The sequence below is a fragment of the Mytilus edulis genome, chromosome 10 (assembly GCF_963676685.1).
Source record: "Mytilus edulis chromosome 10, xbMytEdul2.2, whole genome shotgun sequence".
NCBI classification, from domain to species: Eukaryota; Metazoa; Mollusca; class Bivalvia; order Mytilida; family Mytilidae; genus Mytilus; species Mytilus edulis.
In genome coordinates, this window is record NC_092353.1 from 39,835,538 (window position 1) to 39,856,317 (window position 20,780).

The 20,780-nt window shown below is 32.1% G+C and overlaps 1 protein-coding gene across 1 annotated transcript; it reads left to right on the forward strand.

Moving 5' to 3' along the window:
- Positions 1 to 237: 237 nt before the first annotated feature.
- LOC139492762 (trypsin beta-like) lies at positions 238 to 19,400 on the forward strand. The gene is made up of 9 exons (XM_071280913.1): positions 238 to 299; positions 2,420 to 2,490; positions 3,531 to 3,694; positions 12,052 to 12,130; positions 13,711 to 13,892; positions 14,825 to 14,903; positions 16,484 to 16,661; positions 18,696 to 18,832; positions 19,217 to 19,400. Exons 1-9 carry the CDS (start codon positions 260 to 262, stop codon positions 19,367 to 19,369), a joined length of 1,083 nt encoding a protein of 360 aa, XP_071137014.1. The 5' UTR covers positions 238 to 259; the 3' UTR covers positions 19,370 to 19,400.
- Positions 19,401 to 20,780: the final 1,380 nt, after the last annotated feature.

Consider the following 20,780-nt stretch of genomic DNA (forward strand, 5'->3'; position numbering starts at 1 on the left):
TATTATCAGTTCTTGCTATTATTCGTCAAACTGATAGCCGACAATAAATCACTAAATTCAAACTATAAACTGTGTTAAGCAGTAATTTAAAGTATCTCCAGCTTTTGTCCAGAGTCTATAAATTTCAATTTTAAGTGTTTATAGGTGACTAAGAAATACACAAGTGTCATGCACAACGTGCAAGTTTCATTTTACACCATGCATAAAAAGCTTAATATTTTAAAGTTTGTCACTAATCGGACATCTAGGAAAAAGAAAGATGGGAGTCTTAGTACTTGTATTTACACTGATTGTAGCTGGTATGTTTTTGATAGAACTTGTTTAATCTATTGTTTCTTTATTCATTCATTCTAGTCTATTGATGAAATCTATTCATATGATGAAATCATAATCTTTCAGTCAGTTTAATTGAAGTCTGGAGCTGGCATGTCAGTTAACTGCTAGTAGTCTGTTGTTATTTATGTATTATTGTCATTTTGTTTATTTTCTTTGGTTACATCTTCTGACATCAGACTCGAACTTCTCTTGAACTGAATTTTAATGTGCGTATTGTTATGCGTTTACTTTTTTACATTGGCTAGAGGTATAGGGGGAGGGTTGAGATCTCACAAACATGTTTAACCCCGCCGCATTTTTGCGCCTGTCCCAGGTCAGGAGCCTCTGGCCTTTGTTAGTCTTGTATAATTTTAATTTTAGTTTCTTGTGTACAATTTGGAAATTAGTATGGCGTTCATTATCACTGAACTAGTATATATTTGTTTAGGGGCCAGCTGAAGGACGCCTCCGGTGCTGGAATTTTTCGCTAGATTGAAGACCTGTTGGTGACCTTCTGCTGTTGTTTTTTTCTATGGTCGGGTTGTTGTCTGTTTGGCACATTCCCCATTTCCATTCTCAATTTTATTACATTTGTTTTGGTGCTTCATATATATACGTTTGTTTATGTTACCCGAATATATTCAAAAAGCTCTAAAATTAGGTCATTTCATTCATTGATATGAAAATGTTTGATGGAATTTATACATTTATAAAATAGACAGATTACATTAAGGATGCGTGATTTTGCCTTATGACGTATAATAATCATATAATGTGGGCTAAAATGAGAACAAGGCCACTTGTTGGTGTATTTGTATGTGATATGGTGCATATATAATTAATTTGTCTAACGTTGTTTAAAGTTATCCTGTTACCTCTACAAACTACTTTTGGAATCAAGTATTATTCTAATAAAATAAATTATAAATATTATTAATTTTACAAAAATGACTAACACACTGTAAATTGTCATTGCGCGTTGTGTCTTTTTGATTTGATGTACATAAAAGAGGGACGAAAGATACCAAAGGGACAGTCAAACTCATAAATCTAAAACAAACTGACAACGCCATGGCTAACAATGAAAAAGACAAACAGAAAACAATAGTACACATGACACAACATAAAAAACTAAAGAATAAACAACACGAACCCCACCAAAAACTAGGGGTGATCTCAGGTGCTCCGGAAGGGTAAGCAGATCCTGCTCCACATGCGGCACCCGTCGTGTTGCTTATGTGATAACAAATCCTGTAAATAGTCTAATTCGGTAGGTCACATTCAGGAAAGGGAAGGGGATTGTAGTTACGACGTAAGGAACATATCCGATATCATTTGTGATACGGTTATTCCATAACGGTCAACCAACTCGTGATGGCGTCCGTAAAATTTACGAAGGGATGATTTCAACTTAACCATTTGGAACTCTTGGTTTAATAGCTTCCTTGTGAGCAGCAACCCTCTATCAATAAAATCATGATAGGAAATGCAAGCACGGGAATATCGTATCAATTGGGAGATATATACCCCGTATGCAGGTGCTGCTGGAATGTTGCTACTTAGAAATGGAAAGTTCACAATTGGAAAGCTGAAATCATCTCTTTTGTCGTAAAGTTTTGTTTTCAACCGACCCTCATTGTCAATTTCTAGATGTAAGTCAAGATATGAGGCCGACTTAACTGTATCTGTAGTATCCTTTATCTCTAGCTCGATTGGATAGATGCGTTCCACATAGTCACCAAATTTTGAATTATTTAGTGAAAGAACATCATCTATATAGCGAAACGTAGAGTTAAAGGATAGTGCTAACTTCTTATCTTTCTTCCTAAGAAGTTCCTGCATGAAGTCAGCCTCATAATGATAAAGAAACAAGTCGGCAAGTAGAGGGGCACAGTTTGTTCCCATTGGAATGCCGACAGTCTGTTGAAAAACACGTCCTTCGAACGTAACAAATATGTTGTCAATCAAGAAATCAAGCATCTTGATAATATCAGTTTCAGAGAATTTCTTGTTCGAATCAGAGTGATCCTTTACAAAGTAGGATTTATCCCTCCCTAAGACAAGATAATTTATCGCATTTCTTACTTTTTATTTATTATTACAGCCTCTGCTGTTGACATATGGCAACCAGCGAAAGAACTCATAGAAAGTGTAGAAAGGGGAGACAAATGGCCGGTAAGCTTTCTTGTTTGTAAATAACTGGGTATAATTTTGAGGACAGTTGTTTCGTTGACAATCTTGCAACATCTCTTATTTTTTTTTATAAAGAGATAGAGACAATTTTCCCTGTATTTGGTTCAATCCAAGGGTCGAAGTCTAAAAAAGGTGTCACATTCTTAACTATTCATATAGTATTAAATTATAAACAGTCATTTCGGTGCCATTTATAGCTGACTATGCGGTATGGGCTTTGTAAATTGTTCAAAGTCGTAATGTGACCTATATATACCAGTAGTAGTTAATGTCTGTGGCATTTGGTCTCAAATGTTGCATCGGAGGACATCGCTTTTTATAACTACAGATTGTAAAAATTGAAAGTCTTTTGGAAAATTGATCCTGATGTGAAAAAACCCCAGAAATAATTGGTATTTCTCTTTGCAACTGTTGGATGGGGTTTACAAATTGGTTTTAAAAAGGACAAAAACAAATAAAAAATAGGCCCAAAATCAAGAATAGAGAATAATGGGGTGCTAAAACATAACGAAATAATTATAATGAGCAAACATAGAAAAGATAGATTAAAATGACCTTAAGAATGAGAAAGAATTTGGCACATAAAGCCGAACTTTATTATGTCTTGACAGAAAGGAATAGTATGTGTATTTACATGTTGACAACCCTCCGATTGTTCCGACAACTAATGTATAAATAGATATTCTTATTATATAATTTTTGAAATGTTATTATTATGATTATAAATTTTGATATTTTTTCATTATTATTACAAATTTTGATATTTTATCATTATTATTACAAATTTTGATATCTTATTGTTATGATAAATTTTCATATTTTATTATTATCATCATAAATTTTGATAATTTATTATTATTATCATAAAAAAATGACCTTAGAAATGTGAAGGAATTTGGCACATAATTCCGCACTTTATTATATCCGGACAGAAAGGCATACATAGTTTGTGTATTCACATCTTGACAACCCTCCGAATGTTCCTACAACTAATGCATAAATAGTTATAATTATTATTCTAGGTCGATGACGGTAAAGGGAAAATCGTCGGTGGTGAAGATACAACAATTTCCCAGCACCCTCATCAAGTGTCCCTACAAAGAAGTAATAGCCATATTTGTGGAGGTGCCATTGTGAATGCTGACTGGATTGTAACGGCTGCACATTGTGTCGACAGTTCTAGACCGTAAGTGTATAGATATATTGTGATAACACGACAATTCTGAACCTTAATGCCCACATCAATATCTACTAATATATCATTAAAGTAATGAAGAACTTAACATTGAATGACTGCAAGGCGGGTGGATAGTCAATTGCATTTTTTTCAGAAAAAAAATAACATCTTTATATCTGATTTAGCGCTTTCATTTTCTGAGTATCGGTTTACACTAAATCTTTCTTGACATTCTTTTAAAACCGTTTCCAAACGGATTATATTTGGGTTTTTCGGTCTCCATGATTTTTATTTTATAGTGTCAAACCTTCTGAAGTAATCACTTGTATTTAGTAAAACCCTTCGTTATAAGACTATTAGTTGTAGGTCCCTTTGTAGTGTGTGTTTTTTTTTTTTTTTTTTTTTAATATTAAACATATTTTATTAACAATCACCTGTTACATCAACCCTCAGTTGCCCAGGGAAGCAACTAAGGGGGCCCCAATTTTTACAGTCTCATTTGTCGGGGAAAAGCAAATGAGAAAAAAACTCCCACTATAAATTATTAACATCAACCTTTATAAATATTATCTATCCTTGTACAAATGTACATGTACCTGCAATCAATATCGATCTATATATCTATACATATCACCATATATAATTATTTGAAAAAAAGTTTGTTTTTTATCTTCATTTATTTCTCACAAAGGCTACCTGTATTTATTAAGCAGTTTCAATTTTATCGTACATCAAGTCTTTTGTTATGTTAATTTCGATTACATTAAATTTATGGTCGAGTGATCATTTACCACGTGCGATTTGTTAAAGGGATGTGTAGTTCATTCATAAAAAAAATGGATTAATGATTTTGATTCCCAATAAGGATTAATATCAAAGATATGGTGAGTAAATATTTGTTTATAATATGAACCTGTTGATACAACATGTCTTATTACAATTAGATGATATACATAAATATAAACACAACAGAAATTACATTTAGGGAGTTGCGAGCAGTTTACATATTATTATTCAATCAGTATCAAAGAGGTCATTGAACTGACCTGACCATGCAAAATATATATTTATATACAAAAAATGTCACACATAGTAGAAAAGGCTTCGATTTTCGTATTCGGTTTAAAATATTTGAGCAGAAATTGCATTTCATGTTTTATCATATTTAAAATCACCAATTTACTTATCCCTTTCTTTTGATATTTTGCGATATTTCTAGTTTTCCAGATAACCCATTTCGTGATTAAAAGCACCGTATCTAAAATTTGGGTATAAGATGCATCTGCATTAATGACCCCAAAAATTATACTTGTTTCCGATTTTTGTAATTTTTGGATATTTAATTTTGAACAAAATTCCCTTATTTTCTCAAAAATTTCCCGCCAAACGTCTTCCACCAGTTTACAATAAATGAAAAGATGAAATAGTGATTCTTTTTCATTGCAAAAGTGACACTTCCCGTTTGAGCGATTCATTTTTTGTAACTTTTCTTCAGTGTAAATTATATTATGTAGTAACTTCCATTGAAATTGTTTAATTTTCCTGTTAGCTAAATTCTTATTCAAAGTTTCCCAAATGTAATCCCATGGTAGTTCATTCCCAAAATGTAAATTCCACTTCAACTGACTATTTGGAGCTGTTTTATTCTCATAAAAGTATCTAATATCTTTAAGGCATAATTTTTTGGCATCAACGACAACTCCATTTTTTATAAATTGACAAGAATTTATTATTTTTATAGGTCCATCAGAATGACTATGTATACTAGAGTCTGTTTTTAAAACGTCAATTTGTTGAGGTGTTAACGAAGATTTAATGCGGCTATATTGTGCAATCCAATTCCTTTTATCTTTAAGACTGTTAAAAATATCAAGGGATGTTTTAAAGGATTTATTGTTTAAGTCCCATATATCTTTAATTTTTTTTATTCCACTGGAGGCAAAATTTGCATAATATAATGCATGTCCCTTGAACTTCAATTTTCAATTGCCGAAAATATTTTCTTCTAAAAGGTCCTCTTTCGTGACCGATTTTTGGATTTTCTGTAAGTCAGTCCAGGAAATTAAAAGTTCTTTATAATATTTGGACATTTGTATTTGCTTAAAACATGAAGTGTCCGAACAAGAACATATAAAAAAGTCTGTATCATATTTTTCGTCTAGTGACGTTAACCAGTATTTTCCTATTGCATTCCATTTTTGTGTTTTTGAGTTGACAATACTGTACATACTTTTCACTTGTTTTGATTTAATAAAGTCCCTTAAGTTTATCATTCCTATCCCCCCTTTTTCTTTCGGTAAACAGCACACTGTTCTAGCGACTTGGTTTGTTTTCCCATCCCATATAAAGGACCATATACTATTATTTATTTGTTTTTCGTATATATCCGGGATACCTCTCATTTCAATTTCGTATCCAATGACGGACAGTACAAAGGATTTAATAAATGTGAGATCTCTTGATTTCCAAACTTCCATACAGCTTTTTATTTTATTTATTTTTTCTAACCAAATTTGATCTAAGTCCACCCCGTATCCATGTAGTACCCCTAATGTTTTCACAGGACGCTTAGACCTTTTAATTTTGTTAAATTTTGGTTTTTTATTTCGCCCCTTGCCTAAATACATGCCATATGTCTTATCCATATTCATTTTAGCCCCCGAAGCATTTTCGTACAGTTTTAAAGTTTTAAATGTTTCTTCGATAGACTCCTCGCTTTTATTAAAGAGTTGAGTATCGTCAGCAAACATATTTAGCTTTGTTTCAATAAAGTCCCCAGTTCTAGTAGGAAGTTTTATTCCTTTTATATTAGGATTGTTTCTAATTGATGCTGCAAGTGGTTCTGCTTGCAGGATATATAACATCGGGGCTATTGGCATCCTTGACGAATTGAACGGGCTATGCCTACGAATCTAGAAGTAAACCCATTCGTATGAATGCACGTCTTAGCGTTAATGAAAAGCATTTTTACCCAACTCCTGAATTTTTCCCCAAACCCAAATTTGAATAAGCAAAAATCGATCCATTCCCATTCCGCCCTATCAAATGCTTTTTGTTAATCTAAAAATAATATCGCACCCTCCTCATCTTCTAATTCACAAAAATCTATAACATCTTGTAATAATCTGTTGCCTTGAAAAATGTTGCGCCCTTTGACAAACCCTTTTTGATCGAAATCAATTATTTGCGGTAATACATTTTTTAACCTTTCCGCGAGTACTTTGGAAATAATTTTATAGTCCGTGTTCAAGAGCGTTATAGGACGCCAATTTTTTATGTTTTCTCTCTCCCCAGACTTTTATTGTCTACCATACCATTGACATTTAAACTAACAATAGATATAGACATAATACATAGTTATATAGTGAAATAATGCTTTCTTTAGTTCATTCATTTTACGTGCTATATAATATATATATAATTCCATTCTCAATTTTATTTTTATTAAACATAAGCGTTATCATACCTCTGTATTGAGATTCAGAGAGCAAATTGTTGTCAAAAATTTCCTTAATAACCGCCCCGAAGTCGTCACTTATCAAATACCAATACGTTTTGTAAAATTCATTCACAATTCCGTCTTCCCCAGGAGATTTATCAAGTTTCAAAATTTTAACGGCCTTACTTATTTCATCTAAAGATATTTCCATTTCACAAATTTTTTTATTTTCCTCACTTAGTTTATGATCTATATTTTGTAATAGATTTTCTGCAGCATCCCTATCCCAACCCTCGGATGTAAATAATTGTTTGTAAAAAGACACTTGTTCTTCTAAAATAGATTCTATATCGTCCTTATACCTTCCGTCTGAACCTTTTATTCTAGTCCATAATTTTTCAGCACCCCTCTTTTTTCGAGTTTAAAGAAGTACCCTGTTGATTTTTCGCCTTTCTCGTACCAGTTAACCTTAGACCTAATTCTGACTGCCTCGGCTTTTTGTGCATAATAATCTTTAATTTTTACTTTCAAATTATTTAATTCGTTTTCATTATTGATAGGATGGGTTCCCGTAATATTATCTGACCTTTTTTCCCACTCCCTTATTTGTTTTTCTGTTATGTTTAATTGCTTTGCAACTTCTATAGTTATACTTTTTATCTTTATCTTAGTTTCCTCCCACCATTCTAGATTATTTTCGAAATGATTTTTTTTTAATTTCCAGTTCCCCCAAAAGCTTTCGAACGTATTTCTAAATAAATCCGATTGAATAACTGATGAGTTCATTTTCCACGTTCCGGGACCGCGTTCTGGTTCATTCGTTTTTAATTTCATGAACACACCGTCATGGTCACTGAACGGAAAATAAACTAATTTTACCTGTTGTGATTTATATTGAAGTTCACTACTTATAAATATATAATCAATTCGTGACCTTGAATTACCCCGGCAAAAAGTATATTGTTTTTCTTTAGGGTATCGCTTTCTCCACACGTCTATTAACTCATTATGTTCAACAAAAGTTTTTAATTAATGTGATCCTATGTCGTCTCGTAAAGGCACTGGTTTTCGATCTAAATTTTTAATAAGAGCACAATTAAAATCTCCAAGAACGATATTTCTATTATTGTTATCAATAAGTATGTCTTTTTCAAAAAATGATTTTCTGTCACCCGCCAGATTAGGAGCATAAATATTGTAAATAAAAATCCATTTATTACCTGGGGTTTTAACATGCACCGAAATTGTTCTACCAATACTATCCCGTCCGGTTTCAGTAATTTCAAATTTTAATTTTTCAGAAAAAAAAATAGCTACCCCTTTTGAATTACTTGATCCATGATTCCAAAAACTCTCCCTCTTCCATTCATTTTTCCATTTCGTTTCGACATCGCTAGAGCTATGTGTTTCTTGTAAGCATATTACATCAATGTTTTTCTTTTTACACCAATAAAAAACGGCATTTCGTTTTTCGTTTTTTATTGTCTACCATACCATTGACATTTAAACTAACAATAGATATAGACATAATACATAGTTATATAGTGAAATAATGCTTTCTTTAGTTCATTCATTTTACGTGCTATATAATATATATATAAAAAAAATATTTATACACAAATATATGAATAGAAAGTCTCAACAAATTTACAATCGTAATATTCTTTTCTTGGATATGACACCGTCACAGTTGACTGGGGTGAGCATACACCCGTAACCGTTATTTCAACTATAATTAAGTAAACCACTTTATTCATTTTTCCAACTTGTGAACTAGGCCGACACCCACATGGGTTACTAAAAATAATCATGGAAATTTTGTTTTCTTCGATCAAAACTGAAAGTAAACATGTTGTATACTTTACTTTTTCATGTTTTTGACAAACATTTGCAGTTTCATCGTGTAAGTAACGTTAGTGAACATACACAAGTTACAACAATTCATTGAAATATTAATCAATTTTACATTATAGGGTCGTAGTACATGACATAGCCCACGTGTGTCCATGTAAATAAAGATAAACATAGGAATTTGTAGTGTGTTTCATATAGTTTGAACGTGTAAAAGACCACCAGTCATATGAAACCACATTTGTCTCTCCCTTATTGCTGATGGATAATAAAACACATATTTTCTTTTTTCTCTGTATTCAGACAAGACTACAGGATACGAGCAGGATCTTCAGCTCATGCTAGTGGTGGGACTACGAGAAGTATAGAGCTCATCGTATCGGTAATATTCTGATCATTTATTCCTGTACATACAGGGTAATATATGTGTTTGTCTAGTATTGACAAAACTACATATCACCCTAAACACAGTTGTGTATCATTAGTTACACAGTGATTTTATGACATTATACAAAACCACACCTACTAATCCTATTTTAAATATACACGGTCTCCACGCGGTTGCTTTTAACCAATGATATTCCTAGAAATTTATAGGAGGTAAGATACAAACTTTTTATATTTTAGAGACTTGACAGATTTGTCTAACGTTAAATATAATTTACCATTACATTATATTTTCAGAGTCGACAATAATGTTTATAATTTTGATCACATACATAATAGTATTCAAATATAAGTAAACTTTAATTTTTCAGTACCAAAAATGAAGAAGTAAGACAGCTTATTTTGTTCAATATAAACAGTATATATATACGACACTACAGTGAATCTGGGTAAACGGGGTTTCTGGTAAATAAATTATCCAAAATTGACAAAAATCACTAATAACTTGATTTCCTTATTTATTACGTGTTCGGCATCACAGAAGCATAAACATAAATATGTAGAAGAACCGATATGTCATGATGGATTGTTTGGAATTAAGTCCGAATATAATCATCGGGCATAAGATATAAGCTATGACATCCCAAGTCATATACAATAAAATATAAGTCATTCTGTAATATTATTGTTATAAGTCAGATAAAAGTAATGTCATACAGACATATCAATGTCTAAGAAGGTAACCCTACTGGCTCTTGAGTTTACAAAAAAGTCCTTTGTAATATATTCACAAGATATTTGATTTGTAAAACAGATTTTAGTACAAACATTTGGAAAGTAGACTGCAAAACAACTTACTGAAAAACACACAATTTTGTGTTTAAGGTAGATAGGGTGTCTTCCTCCATCTTGGATTTTGAAATACCAGAAAACAAGGTCTAGATCTTTTATAAAATGTGCAAATATTGAGATAAGAAGGTAATTCATGTGTAAGAATTTTCATTGTAACATAGAAAATGTCATGTTTGACCATATTTATGGTAGTTTTTTTATAAAAAAAAGAATACTTTTGTTTTGATTCAACTTTTGCCAACTTTGCCAAATAAGGGGAGGCAACTCAAATGCAAGGGCAGATAATTCAGATAGTGCTAATTTTTCAATAGAATGTGTTAGGAAATTTCCCATTTTATTATGTAGCAAGAAAACGAGTTCGGTGACCGCCTTTTTTCTTTTTCTTATCTGAAAGCATAGTATTGGAGCTATCTTCTCATATTTTATCTCAAAATTCTATGGTGTAGTTTTCGTTTTATGGCAGAAAATTGGGTTTTCCATGCATAATCTATACAAAATCTGACAATTTTGCACAATCTGTAGTGTGAAAATAAATCCGGTGACCCATTCTTTTTATTAATGTTTTCAAACAAGCAGGATATAAACTACATTTTGACAAATTATTAAAACATTCTATGGATTATAATTTAGACACCCCATCTACCTTAACAAGCATTATTACATTGCATTTTGGTATTGTGAAAAAAGCGAAATGAAATACCCTTTTATATTCTCTTTTTTTAGCACGAAAATTACAACTCAGGGGCTGGAACATTCCCAAATGACATTGCATTGATGAAAATGTCATCCAGTTTGTCATTAACCGGAAGTATTTCAGCCATTACTTTGGCAACAGGAAGTCCTGACGAGTTTGCTGGCCAGACATGTGAAATCACTGGATGGGGCAGAACTTGTGGAACATGTAAGTACATAACTAAAACAAAGTCTGGTAGAATTTGTGAAACGTGTAAGTAAATAACTACAACACAGTCTGGCAAAACTTGTGGAACATGTAAGTACATTACTGAAACAAAGTATGGCAGAACTTGTGAAACATGTAAGTAAATAACTAAAACAAAGTCTCGTAGAACTTGTGGAACATGTAAGTAAATAACTACAACACAGTCTGGCAAAACTTGTGGAACATGTAAGTACATTACTGAAACAAAGAATGGCAAAACATGTGGAACATGTAAGTAAATAACTACAACACAGTCTGGCAAACTTGTGGAACATGTCAGTACATTACTGAAACAAAGTGTGCCAGAACTTGTGGAACATGTAAGTACATTACTAAAACAAAGTCTGGCAGAACTAGTAGAACTTGTGGAACATGTAAGTAAATAACTACAACACAGTCTGGCAAAACTTGTGGAACATGTCAGTACATTACTGAAACAAAGTGTTCCAGAACTTGTGGAACATGTAAGTACATTACTAAAACAAAGTCTGGCAGAACTAGTAGAACTTGTGGAACATGTAAGTTCATAAAACTAAAACAAAACATGGCAGAAAGGAAATTTTGTTTTCTTCGATCAAAACTGAAAGTAAACATGTTGTATACTTTACTTTTTCATGTTTTTGACAAACATTTGCAGTTTCATCGTGTAAGTAACGTTAGTGAACATACACAAGTTACAACAATTCATTGAAATATTAATCAATTTTACATTATAGGGTCGTAGTACATGACATAGCCCACGTGTGTCCATGTAAATAAAGATAAACATAGGAATTTGTAGTGTGTTTCATATAGTTTGAACGTGTAAAAGACCACCAGTCATATGAAACCACATTTGTCTCTCCCTTATTGCTGATGGATAATAAAACACATATTTTCTTTTTTCTCTGTATTCAGACAAGACTACAGGATACGAGCAGGATCTTCAGCTCATGCTAGTGGTGGGACTACGAGAAGTATAGAGCTCATCGTATCGGTAATATTCTGATCATTTATTCCTGTACATACAGGGTAATATATGTGTTTGTCTAGTATTGACAAAACTACATATCACCCTAAACACAGTTGTGTATCATTAGTTACACAGTGATTTTATGACATTATACAAAACCACACCTACTAATCCTATTTTAAATATACACGGTCTCCACGCGGTTGCTTTTAACCAATGATATTCCTAGAAATTTATAGGAGGTAAGATACAAACTTTTTATATTTTAGAGACTTGACAGATTTGTCTAACGTTAAATATAATTTACCATTACATTATATTTTCAGAGTCGACAATAATGTTTATAATTTTGATCACATACATAATAGTATTCAAATATAAGTAAACTTTAATTTTTCAGTACCAAAAATGAAGAAGTAAGACAGCTTATTTTGTTCAATATAAACAGTATATATATACGACACTACAGTGAATCTGGGTAAACGGGGTTTCTGGTAAATAAATTATCCAAAATTGACAAAAATCACTAATAACTTGATTTCCTTATTTATTACGTGTTCGGCATCACAGAAGCATAAACATAAATATGTAGAAGAACCGATATGTCATGATGGATTGTTTGGAATTAAGTCCGAATATAATCATCGGGCATAAGATATAAGCTATGACATCCCAAGTCATATACAATAAAATATAAGTCATTCTGTAATATTATTGTTATAAGTCAGATAAAAGTAATGTCATACAGACATATCAATGTCTAAGAAGGTAACCCTACTGGCTCTTGAGTTTACAAAAAAGTCCTTTGTAATATATTCACAAGATATTTGATTTGTAAAACAGATTTTAGTACAAACATTTGGAAAGTAGACTGCAAAACAACTTACTGAAAAACACACAATTTTGTGTTTAAGGTAGATAGGGTGTCTTCCTCCATCTTGGATTTTGAAATACCAGAAAACAAGGTCTAGATCTTTTATAAAATGTGCAAATATTGAGATAAGAAGGTAATTCATGTGTAAGAATTTTCATTGTAACATAGAAAATGTCATGTTTGACCATATTTATGGTAGTTTTTTTATAAAAAAAAGAATACTTTTGTTTTGATTCAACTTTTGCCAACTTTGCCAAATAAGGGGAGGCAACTCAAATGCAAGGGCAGATAATTCAGATAGTGCTAATTTTTCAATAGAATGTGTTAGGAAATTTCCCATTTTATTATGTAGCAAGAAAACGAGTTCGGTGACCGCCTTTTTTCTTTTTCTTATCTGAAAGCATAGTATTGGAGCTATCTTCTCATATTTTATCTCAAAATTCTATGGTGTAGTTTTCGTTTTATGGCAGAAAATTGGGTTTTCCATGCATAATCTATACAAAATCTGACAATTTTGCACAATCTGTAGTGTGAAAATAAATCCGGTGACCCATTCTTTTTATTAATGTTTTCAAACAAGCAGGATATAAACTACATTTTGACAAATTATTAAAACATTCTATGGATTATAATTTAGACACCCCATCTACCTTAACAAGCATTATTACATTGCATTTTGGTATTGTGAAAAAAGCGAAATGAAATACCCTTTTATATTCTCTTTTTTTAGCACGAAAATTACAACTCAGGAGCTGGAACATTCCCAAATGACATTGCATTGATGAAAATGTCATCCAGTTTGTCATTAACCGGAAGTATTTCAGCCATTACTTTGGCAACAGGAAGTCCTGACGAGTTTGCTGGCCAGACATGTGAAATCACTGGATGGGGCAGAACTTGTGGAACATGTAAGTACATAACTAAAACAAAGTCTGGTAGAATTTGTGAAACGTGTAAGTAAATAACTACAACACAGTCTGGCAAAACTTGTGGAACATGTAAGTACATTACTGAAACAAAGTATGGCAGAACTTGTGAAACATGTAAGTAAATAACTAAAACAAAGTCTCGTAGAACTTGTGGAACATGTAAGTAAATAACTACAACACAGTCTGGCAAAACTTGTGGAACATGTAAGTACATTACTGAAACAAAGAATGGCAAAACATGTGGAACATGTAAGTAAATAACTACAACACAGTCTGGCAAACTTGTGGAACATGTCAGTACATTACTGAAACAAAGTGTGCCAGAACTTGTGGAACATGTAAGTACATTACTAAAACAAAGTCTGGCAGAACTAGTAGAACTTGTGGAACATGTAAGTAAATAACTACAACACAGTCTGGCAAAACTTGTGGAACATGTCAGTACATTACTGAAACAAAGTGTTCCAGAACTTGTGGAACATGTAAGTACATTACTAAAACAAAGTCTGGCAGAACTAGTAGAACTTGTGGAACATGTAAGTTCATAAAACTAAAACAAAACATGGCAGAAAGGAAATTTTGTTTTCTTCGATCAAAACTGAAAGTAAACATGTTGTATACTTTACTTTTTCATGTTTTTGACAAACATTTGCAGTTTCATCGTGTAAGTAACGTTAGTGAACATACACAAGTTACAACAATTCATTGAAATATTAATCAATTTTACATTATAGGGTCGTAGTACATGACATAGCCCACGTGTGTCCATGTAAATAAAGATAAACATAGGAATTTGTAGTGTGTTTCATATAGTTTGAACGTGTAAAAGACCACCAGTCATATGAAACCACATTTGTCTCTCCCTTATTGCTGATGGATAATAAAACACATATTTTCTTTTTTCTCTGTATTCAGACAAGACTACAGGATACGAGCAGGATCTTCAGCTCATGCTAGTGGTGGGACTACGAGAAGTATAGAGCTCATCGTATCGGTAATATTCTGATCATTTATTCCTGTACATACAGGGTAATATATGTGTTTGTCTAGTATTGACAAAACTACATATCACCCTAAACACAGTTGTGTATCATTAGTTACACAGTGATTTTATGACATTATACAAAACCACACCTACTAATCCTATTTTAAATATACACGGTCTCCACGCGGTTGCTTTTAACCAATGATATTCCTAGAAATTTATAGGAGGTAAGATACAAACTTTTTATATTTTAGAGACTTGACAGATTTGTCTAACGTTAAATATAATTTACCATTACATTATATTTTCAGAGTCGACAATAATGTTTATAATTTTGATCACATACATAATAGTATTCAAATATAAGTAAACTTTAATTTTTCAGTACCAAAAATGAAGAAGTAAGACAGCTTATTTTGTTCAATATAAACAGTATATATATACGACACTACAGTGAATCTGGGTAAACGGGGTTTCTGGTAAATAAATTATCCAAAATTGACAAAAATCACTAATAACTTGATTTCCTTATTTATTACGTGTTCGGCATCACAGAAGCATAAACATAAATATGTAGAAGAACCGATATGTCATGATGGATTGTTTGGAATTAAGTCCGAATATAATCATCGGGCATAAGATATAAGCTATGACATCCCAAGTCATATACAATAAAATATAAGTCATTCTGTAATATTATTGTTATAAGTCAGATAAAAGTAATGTCATACAGACATATCAATGTCTAAGAAGGTAACCCTACTGGCTCTTGAGTTTACAAAAAAGTCCTTTGTAATATATTCACAAGATATTTGATTTGTAAAACAGATTTTAGTACAAACATTTGGAAAGTAGACTGCAAAACAACTTACTGAAAAACACACAATTTTGTGTTTAAGGTAGATAGGGTGTCTTCCTCCATCTTGGATTTTGAAATACCAGAAAACAAGGTCTAGATCTTTTATAAAATGTGCAAATATTGAGATAAGAAGGTAATTCATGTGTAAGAATTTTCATTGTAACATAGAAAATGTCATGTTTGACCATATTTATGGTAGTTTTTTTATAAAAAAAAGAATACTTTTGTTTTGATTCAACTTTTGCCAACTTTGCCAAATAAGGGGAGGCAACTCAAATGCAAGGGCAGATAATTCAGATAGTGCTAATTTTTCAATAGAATGTGTTAGGAAATTTCCCATTTTATTATGTAGCAAGAAAACGAGTTCGGTGACCGCCTTTTTTCTTTTTCTTATCTGAAAGCATAGTATTGGAGCTATCTTCTCATATTTTATCTCAAAATTCTATGGTGTAGTTTTCGTTTTATGGCAGAAAATTGGGTTTTCCATGCATAATCTATACAAAATCTGACAATTTTGCACAATCTGTAGTGTGAAAATAAATCCGGTGACCCATTCTTTTTATTAATGTTTTCAAACAAGCAGGATATAAACTACATTTTGACAAATTATTAAAACATTCTATGGATTATAATTTAGACACCCCATCTACCTTAACAAGCATTATTACATTGCATTTTGGTATTGTGAAAAAAGCGAAATGAAATACCCTTTTATATTCTCTTTTTTTAGCACGAAAATTACAACTCAGGAGCTGGAACATTCCCAAATGACATTGCATTGATGAAAATGTCATCCAGTTTGTCATTAACCGGAAGTATTTCAGCCATTACTTTGGCAACAGGAAGTCCTGACGAGTTTGCTGGCCAGACATGTGAAATCACTGGATGGGGCAGAACTTGTGGAACATGTAAGTACATAACTAAAACAAAGTCTGGTAGAATTTGTGAAACGTGTAAGTAAATAACTACAACACAGTCTGGCAAAACTTGTGGAACATGTAAGTACATTACTGAAACAAAGTATGGCAGAACTTGTGAAACATGTAAGTAAATAACTAAAACAAAGTCTCGTAGAACTTGTGGAACATGTAAGTAAATAACTACAACACAGTCTGGCAAAACTTGTGGAACATGTAAGTACATTACTGAAACAAAGAATGGCAAAACATGTGGAACATGTAAGTAAATAACTACAACACAGTCTGGCAAACTTGTGGAACATGTCAGTACATTACTGAAACAAAGTGTGCCAGAACTTGTGGAACATGTAAGTACATTACTAAAACAAAGTCTGGCAGAACTAGTAGAACTTGTGGAACATGTAAGTAAATAACTACAACACAGTCTGGCAAAACTTGTGGAACATGTCAGTACATTACTGAAACAAAGTGTTCCAGAACTTGTGGAACATGTAAGTACATTACTAAAACAAAGTCTGGCAGAACTAGTAGAACTTGTGGAACATGTAAGTTCATAAAACTAAAACAAAACATGGCAGAAAAATGAAAGTTCATACCTCAAACAAATTCTTGCAATACTTGTGGACCATATAAGTCTATGGTTCCTTAGAAAAGGTTCACATGATCCTAGTGAATATTCTTTGAATATATATCATAAAATTTATTGAATACTGCCAATTTTGAGACAGCTGTGCAACTCATCTGTATGACTTTTCATCATAATGTTTTTCATATTATTAATTCAAGACCGTTTTTCTGGTGGTTTTTTTCAGAACGATTATTTGCCTTGTTAAGGAAGATAACTCAGACAATTTAATAATATAAAGGAATAAACAAGTAATTCGTGGATTGTGTTTGCCGCAATAAAACACGTCCCGGAGGTATGCCACAATTTTTCTTTTCATTTTCTCAAAGCATATCATAACAGCTATCTTTATATACCCGATTTCAAAATTCTATCGTTAAGTTTCCTTTCAAGTCACACAAAAGCGGTTTTCAGTGTATAATCATTACAAAATCTTACAATGTCACACCTTGTCTAAACAAGAGATCCGTTAATCATACTTTAAATTTTAGAATTAGCGTTATATAATCTTTATTTTGTCAAAGAATGACAAAGTTTTATAGTTTTTAATTCCCCCCTCTCATCCATCGTAAACTAAAATATAGGTATATATCAGAAAGAATATGTGGTATGATTGCCAATGAGACAACTCTCCACAAGAGACCAAAAAACACAGATATTAACAATTATAGGTCACCGTACAGCCTTCAACAATGAACAAAGTCTATGCCGCATAGTCAGCTATAAAATGCCCGAAATGACAGACATAAAAAAATTCAAATGAAAAACTAACGGCCTTATATATGTACAAAAAATGAACGAAAACAGAATGTGGCGCGGTTAAACATGCTAGCGGGGTGCTAGCCCGCCGCTAACATGTGACAGTGGTGTAACCGTACAACATAAGAACAAACCATAAAAATCAGTTGAAAAAGGCTTAACTCATCAGACGGAAACAAATAGAAACACATCTTACTAAAACAGAGTTGACGTATATTCTCTTTTTATAAATATTGGGATGAAATTTAAACGTGTTATACAAATTATGTAATATCCAAAGTTCTGTCTATTGAGTGGATTTAACCCTTGGAAAGTGTCGTTCCACCACCAGCGCCATTAATCATTTCATATAATTATCAAAATATGGGACACTTATTTCGTAGTGTACAACATTTGTTCTGGGAATCCATTCATTCGGTACCATATGAAGCCCAAAAGTTCGAGACGCTAAACATGGATACAATTTTAGAGAGTTCAAAACCAAATGGGACAAAACATAAAATTTCTAAATTTCCATGGTCAACTTTTACCAGAGGAAGTAAGTTTGTTTATTGACAATTGCATGATTAAAAAAAAAGTATATAATAATGTTTCTCTGGTACGCGTTATTTATGAAATTGTCAGTTTTTATTTTCCAGGCGGTTTACCCACTAATTTAAAAGCATTAAGCATGCAAGTGCTAAGAAACAGTGAGTGCAAAAACTATTGGACTGGCAACAACATACTTGACGGCCATATTTGTATATTCCAAGGAACTGGTTACGGCGCTTGCAATGTAAGTGATTCATATTCTTACATAGGTACTGATTAAGTTTCTGTATCAAGTTTTATATATGTATATATTACAGCGTTTCATATTTATTATGTGGATTAAATTGTTTCTTTACTGAGAAATTGTTCGCACGAAAGTTATAGGCCTCGACATTTATCAATATTCAACGTGTTTAATAAAAAAAAAACGCTTCGTGAGAAAATATTTAAGATATCAAGAGAGAAACAAGAGTCATACGACATGTGTGTTCAGTATGTGTAGATGTTATATTATTTTTTATATAATGTATTTTTATTCGTCAGAAATCTAACATAAATATATATATATATATATATATACTCCTTAACACGTCCATTATATATATATATCATCTATATTTATCATTAGGGAGACAGTGGAGGACCAATGGTTTGTTCTGGTCAACTGGCTGGCGTTACATCCTGGGGCGCGAGTGGATGTCCAGGAAGTCGTCCTAGCGTTTACACTCGAATTGGTGTGTACAAAAGCTGGATGGACTTCGTGATGGCTTCAAATTCCTAATTATAATGTCCGAATAAACAATGCAGTATAATTGTGTTATTCTATTTTTTTGTTTTACATGTATGTAAGCCAACCCTTTGATTGATTCATTGGTCTTTATTTCACGTACACGTTTTTTTTTAAGACAGAGGTCAGGTGGCTACGTGGAAAGAGCTAAACAAGATAATTGATAGCTTCACAGATAGTAACGTCTCACGTTCTCTTGTTTAGAATTCAAAAAGTAACGAAAATGTTTAAAATCAATGTTTTCCGTCAAGCTTTTATTTTTGAAATTGTGGTTTTCTAAAAATAAACGTAAAATTATAATATAAAAAATTGACAATGTTTCAAAAATCGATAGTTTATTCGAATGCGTCCTTAAAACACAATTAATCGATTTACCAAATTACTTGATATAAAAGCAGCATTTTAACTAATAAAATTGGTGTAAGCGATTAACTGTATATGAAAAATCTTGCTTTAGTTTTGGTATCAAAAGACCTATTAGTTAAATATCTGGTATAGGCATGATCATTCAATTGTCCTGCCATTCCAAGAACTATCTTCATATATTGGTTACGAAATATGACAGGGATCAATATTAAGAATCGAATGATAAACACAAAAAACCTTCGAGTTCTATAATCCTGCAATTCCATGAAAACATATCTCTATCAAACCTCGGAATTATCTGTCAACAAGTGAATTTTCAAACCACAAAGCAATAAGCAAATCAGAAGATTTGCCACATTTAATATTTATATGTTCTGTACAATAATGCATGTTCGACTGGATACACTTTTTTGGTAAATGTAACGATAGGCCGTACGCAGAGTTTCTATCAAGTGGAAAAATCATGGCTGTTTTATTTCCTTTTGATGTGTTAAAAGTTTGATGACATTGTTAACGCTTAAATAATTGATTTTATTTCAAACGAGAATGTGTGAAATTAGTGATTCCCAGTATAAATAACGATTTCAAGAATTCTATAGATATTCTGAATATGAACAAAAGGAGATGTGCGGTTTAATCTAGAAGGCAACAAATTGTTTTCAACAATAGACCGACACAATCTATACAATATGTCGGGCACCAAACAGTCCGGAGTGCATACGCTCAACAAAAACAATCAACAATCATTTATAAATTGCAGAAGTATTTTTCCGTTTCTACACAGAACTTCCTCGATGTATTCATTTCAAAGCAGGGCCACTGTGCAAAACGTCTTTCAATCATCACTTAAATCAGAGACATCGTCAGTAAAACCTATGGTTGCAATACACAGTTACAAGTTTAGTTTTTTTGGTCATGGATTTTTTAAAATATGAAAGGTTTTGTACAATAAATCTGAGTTTGAGATAGTTGAAGAATAATATAACCTTCCAAGTGGGTTTATTTGAACATTTAAATTGTGTTATCATGTTTTATAGGC

Coding starts and splice junctions, on each gene's coding strand:
- LOC139492762 (XM_071280913.1), top strand. CDS start 260: ATGGGAGTCTTAGTACTTGTATTTACACTGATTGTAGCTG. Junction 300..2,419: donor ATTTACACTGATTGTAGCTG/GTATGTTTTTGA, acceptor TTATTATTACAG/CCTCTGCTGTTGACATATGG. Junction 2,491..3,530: donor AAAGGGGAGACAAATGGCCG/GTAAGCTTTCTT, acceptor TTATTATTCTAG/GTCGATGACGGTAAAGGGAA.